Genomic DNA, 6,218 nt, shown 5'->3' on the forward strand with positions numbered 1-6,218 from the left:
CCAAAGTGGTAAATTGTTCAACGCTTCAGTGGACTTCAATTATACCAATGCTTTTACTATATCGAGGCATTGATACACTGTCAACAATGATGGCTCACCACGGTTCATGAAGTAATTTTCTCTTATTGTGAGTTGAAGGTCTCGAAGAGCGGTTAATTTCCCCCTGTCATCTCGAAGATGATGAAAACACAAAAATAATATTACATGACAGTAAACAACAGACGGAACATAAATCAATCTGCGACGTATTCTCTGTAGCCTTGCCAGTTCTTTTGGAAGTAAAGTAAAGGGATAGTAGAAAACAACATCGCGAATGATAAGATTTTTACATGTTGCTAACAAACCAACTCTCTGACGCATTCTCTCAAAAACTGTCTGTTTTTCTAAGCTGCAACAAACGTGTGAAAAATAGCCCGGTATTTTATCTGGAGAACACTTAGATAAGCAGTAATTTATTATAGAAATGCATTCTTTGAAACGTTTACATTGATACAAAAAGGATGCAAACAATATCCAAGAGTTCAATACATCGAAAGATAGCCCAATCCTGACAGTACCAACTATGATATGGTTGTATTTATAGAAAGATTTGTTATTTCTTGTAAAATTCCGAGCATGATATGATTGTGTACATCGGCTTGAAATGAAAGACGTCACGTATTGACATAATTCCTGGTCTGGAAAATTAATACAACATGTTATAGCACGTTTAAGTGGTGATTCAAATCCTGATAGATTTAAATTTTCGTTATTAAAAAAATCATTACACATACTCAGACATGGCAATGCGGAAGCTGTCAGTTTTAACCCGTGTGCATTTCTTGTATCTAACATATACTTTTGAAAGGTCAACGTATTGAAAATGGCAGTCCATGGTGACATATATATAAGCTGCAACGTATTCAGTAAAGATACTTGTTGGTCATCAGTGAATCTATCCTCAAATAAGTTGTATTCTGGGATGAAATAATGAAGACATGTTTTGTATTCTACACAGTAATTCAGTCGACTAAGACAGTTCAGAAAACAAGACAAAAATGATTCGGGTTTCCAGTCTGAAGGACATGACTCTTCACTTAACCAAAACATTATTGTTTTAAGGAAATATGAACAAATTAGGTCACCCTGTTTCGGTTTGATTATGTCTTTTAAAATAATTTTTAGTAACGAATAACATAATAATTGAGTGTGTGAAAAAGAATAGATTAATTGTTTTTCTGCCATTGAAAATGAAATTCGCCATTCTAGGTGTTCGTGAGGTGAATATTTAGATCCAATAGGAACAAACAGAACACCATATTGCACTATCGACGTTACAAGTTTGTAATCTGGCCACGTAGATCTTGGTCTGTTAATCCACGGTTGAGCTGATGTTATCCATTCTTTACATCGGATACAAAATGCGCAATCGAAAACTGAATTAGATATGCAAGGACCATGTATAATCATATCATCTACCAAAAAGAATTCCTTAAAACGTTTGCTTGAGATAAAAGTTTCTTCGCCTAAAGTATCACCAAAAGTCTTCAAAAAAGGTATGTTTTTAAAAAATGGACACGTCTTTAATTTCGTAAACCCAGGTTTTGTGTCATTTGTTTCCATTAAAAAATGCCTATGTAAATGACCATTTATCACATTATTGTTATTCTCATATACCTGAAAAACATCATACACAAACATAATGTCAAAATCACTGCCTTTTAGATCTAAACCTTCTGCCTTACTTCCACTGCTTATCAAAGTGATTATACCATTACCATTGTGAACATAGTCCATGATCGTGAATAAAACTCGTCTTATTTTCACAACATCTTCTGAACCAACAATGTTACATAAATAATGGTAAAATTCAAGTGAAAGTTCTTCGTCTGTATGATTCATTATTCTAGAAAATCTAAAATTTTAAAAGAAATAAATAATTCAACTATTAATTTAGTTTGATATGGTACTTGACAAATAAGCGTACCATGTTATGATTTATTGGTAAACATTTTTTGTATGGAATTCTGAATGTAAATTTGGATGATGAATATTATAGATTTTGTGTTTTCAATATTTTATTTTGATATTAATATGCAGATGCACCACCCCTCTTTGAAAATATAAAGCCTGGCACATATTGCAAGTGGTCCATTTTTAATCTAGTTTCTTTTCATAGAAACTTGATTTTTTGATTGAATACTTGAAAATATAGCTCTATATATAAACTCATTATATATACCAGGCTTAAGATAGTGAACGCTAGACGCGCGTTTCGTCTACAAAAAACTCCTCATTGACGTTAAAATCGAAAGAAGTTCACAGATAAAAGACGCATTTTGTGTTATCCAAAGTTTGTTAAAGCTTTTCATTGAGAGATTAGAATCTGAGGCAACATAAATTTATATTAAGATCGCTGAGTGTTTGGTCTCTTTGTTTAACTTAAATAATCATTAGGCGTTCTCGAGAGACCAACAGTTTAAGGATCAAAACTTAAGAGTTTTTGATAGTTCCCCCTCGGTATAAGTAACACTCATGTTGCCAAAATTTCTGCTATTATGTGGATTATCTTTTCGCTAAATTTGCTGTTTGGCCGTGAAATTGTTATTTTTTTCACATGTCGTTTTGAAAATGACCATTACGGTACTTTGTAAACGATGATTTGAGGAACCAAAATACAAATAAAATTGAGAAAGGAAATGGGGAATGTGTCAAAGCGATAACAACCCGACCATACAGCAGACAACAGCCGACGGCCACCCACGGTTCTTCAATGCAGCAAAATAAAACTCCCGCACCCGTAGGCGTCCTTCAGCTGGCTCCTTGAAATATATGTATACTTGTACAGTGATAATGAACGTCATACTAAACTCCGAATTATGCACAAGAAACTAGAATTAAAAATCATGCAAGACTAACAGAGGCCAGAGGCTCCTGACTTGGGACAGGCGCAAAATTGAGGCGGGGTTAAACATGTTTAGGAGATCTCAACCCTCCCCTTTACCTCTAGTCAATGTAGAAAAGTAAACGCATAATAATACGCACATTAAAGTCCGATGTCAGAAGATGTAACAAAAGAAAATAAATAAAATGACAATAATAAATAAATAACAACCGACTACTAGCAGTTAACTGACATGCCAGCTCCAGACCTCAATTAAACTGATTGAAAGATTATGTCTTCATCATTTGAATATCAGGCATAATCTCTCACGAAACCTATTCGTAATTTGAGAAACATAGAATGGAAAAAGAACTTACCCTTTTTTGGTTTATATAATTAAATATTATAGTATTAGTGTCAACTGTGATCTAGTGTCCAATTTAATTATGTAATATATAACAAATTTATGACTTGGATATTTTAACTTGTTTACACACTAGTACTACTATGAGCGTCAACTTTCATCGCATTCATCATTGTTTGTGCCTATTTCAATAAGAAAAGTGAACACACAACCACTTGAGAAACTTGAAACTTTGGCCATGGATTAAGTACTTTCCACTAAAATGAGAAACACGTATGAAAAAGTCGTCCATAAACATTCAATTCGTTTCAATAATTTTGTATATATATATATCATGGCATGTTGTCTAATAAATCACGGTTGTTAAGGTTTTACACAAATCCCTAATATGTGTAATGGCGTGTTGTCGATATCAGTCACGGTTGCAAAGGTTTGACACAAATCCCTTATATGTATTACAGCATGTTTTCGATATCAGTGACGTTTTTATGAGAATAGTTGATACAAAGCCACTTGAGTATACTTGAAACTTTGACAATGGATAAAGTACTTTCTTCCATATCTACTTAAATGAGAAAAAAATGGGAAAAAAACGTTTGTAAACATTCAATTCGTTTCAAAAATTTTTGTATACATATTATTAATATAATTAATTGCATGTCAAATCAATATTGATCACGGTTGCAAAGGCTTACAAATCCCTTACATGTATAACGCCATGCTATCGATATAAGTCACGGTTGCAAAAGCCTACAAACCTTTTATATGTATAACGGCATGTTGTCGATAGCAATCAAGTTACAAATGCTTGACTCAAACCCCTTATATTGATAGCGGCATGTTACATCGATATCGATCACGGTTGCAAAGGCTTACAAACCCCTTATATGTATAACGGTATGTAATCGATATAGTCACGGTTGCAAAGGCTTTCAGACCTCTTATATGAATAATGGCATGCCTTCTATATAAGTCACGATTACAAAGGCTTTACACAACCCTCTTGTATGTATATTGGCATGTCATCAAAATAAGTCACGGTTACAAATGCTTCACACAAACCTCTTGTATGTATAATGGCATGTCATCAATATAAGTCACGGTTACAAAGGCTTCACACAAACCTCTTGTATGTATGATGGCATGTCATCAATATAAGTCACGGTTACAAAGGCTTCGCACAAACCTTCTGTATGTATAATGACATGTCATCAATATAAGTCACGGTCACAAAGGCTTCACACAAGCCTCTTGTATGTATAATGACATGTCATTAATATAAGTCACGGTTACATAGGCTTCGCACACACCTCTTGTATGTATAATGGCATGTCATCCAAATAAGTCACGGTCACAAAGGCTTCACACAAACCTCTTGTATGTATAATGACATGTCATTAATATAAGTCACGGTTACAAAGGCTTCACACAAACCTCTTGTATGTATAATGGCATGTCACATCGGTATCGATGGTTGCAAGGGCTTACAAAACTCTTATACGGCATGTCATCGATATGAGTCACGGTTGCAAAGGCTTCACACAAACCTCTTTTTTTTATAAAAAGCTAGAGCCATTTTCCTGTGAATTCTTTTCATTCGATAACATAGGTAAATCGTGTTTTAAATAGCCAGATAGATGCTTATTGTAGTACATGAACATACGTCACATTATTTATGTTTATACTTTGAACAGGTATTCCTACCAAAAACAAGGCAAAGACTATTGAGTTTTTCATATTGACTTTGTTTAATTATTAACCCCCCTTATGCGCATAAGGTACCATACCACTTAACTTGTCAACAAGCCAAATAATATCGAACAAATTCAAATGGGATGCTGTTTTTCTCATTTTGAATATATGTATATCTGTATTTGTCTTTTAAGTTTTTATCGTCTATAAGATAAGATATTTGAACTGGAGAACATCTTACATCAGTTGGTCATAGAACACCTCGTGTTACTAACACATGTTATATGGCCTTTACTGGCATTTTAACAAATCGGCCCCTCGTTGTGATACAGATGCAATTGCTTCTTGATGATTTACCTACAATCACGATTTGAAGTGTAATTGATTTGTTCTGTGGTGTTGTTTTGTTTCCTGATGACTTAGGTACCGGTGCAGGGACGGTGGTAAAAATGTCATTACTAGTATCTACACAGTTAGTGAATTTGCGACAAAATTGCTGTTGACTGCATTTGTTACACATAATACCATGTTCAAAAAAGGTTTCGAAAAATTGTTTGTGTTGTTTTGAAACTTGTTTACAATGGCCTTATTTTAAGTCATGTGTATATTGCACACGCACATTTGGGCTTCATTGCTATATAATAAATTATCGTGTTATTGGTTATGTACAGGCACCTACATCAGTTTGACGGCAGTTGTTCCTTGCATATATGTAATAAATGTGAACATTGAATAGAAAGTAAGTCAAGAGTATTGACAGCCATGGGAATGCACACAATAATCGATACATTTTGTTTTTAATAAAATGATAAACTAGTATACTATAAAGTTGAAATGAACCAGAATGACTATGAATTAAACCAACATCCGAAAAAATATGATAGAAACATCAAAATTTAATATAACAACACAAAAAATGCAAAAAGTCTAAGCGATATTCGAATCTTATCTTCAAGATAGTCTTTGATTAATAGTTTGGTTATACTGTCTTATTTAGGAGCTATATCAGTACAAATTAGCGATGTTACAATTTTTTTTATTAAAAAGTTGGGTTTTTTTAAGTTATAAGGACACACCAAACCAATTTCAATTTTGGGGGAAAATGTAGTATAAATTACAGGTATAACTTTTTTTTGTTTGAAATGTCCATCTGGGGGGATGCCTTGTTTTTCCCACCTAAAATCACCATAAATTCCGCATATTGGACATTCATCCTTTTTTGGGTTAAAGTAACTATTTATCACACATATCATAATATATGTAAATCGAGATATTGATCAAAAAGCATTTTTATTTTTT

General features: G+C 33.4%; 1 protein-coding gene across 1 annotated transcript; it reads right to left on the reverse strand.

Annotated features, from left to right (window-relative positions):
• LOC134690495 (uncharacterized) lies at positions 1-1,883 on the reverse strand. Its single transcript, XM_063550469.1, has one exon. It carries the CDS (start codon positions 1,879-1,881, stop codon positions 40-42), a length of 1,842 nt encoding a protein of 613 aa, XP_063406539.1. The 5' UTR covers positions 1,882-1,883; the 3' UTR covers positions 1-39.
• Between the last annotated feature and the right edge of the window lie 4,335 nt (positions 1,884-6,218).

Source organism: Mytilus trossulus, chromosome 11 (genome assembly GCF_036588685.1).
Source record: "Mytilus trossulus isolate FHL-02 chromosome 11, PNRI_Mtr1.1.1.hap1, whole genome shotgun sequence".
NCBI classification, from domain to species: domain Eukaryota; kingdom Metazoa; phylum Mollusca; class Bivalvia; order Mytilida; family Mytilidae; genus Mytilus; species Mytilus trossulus.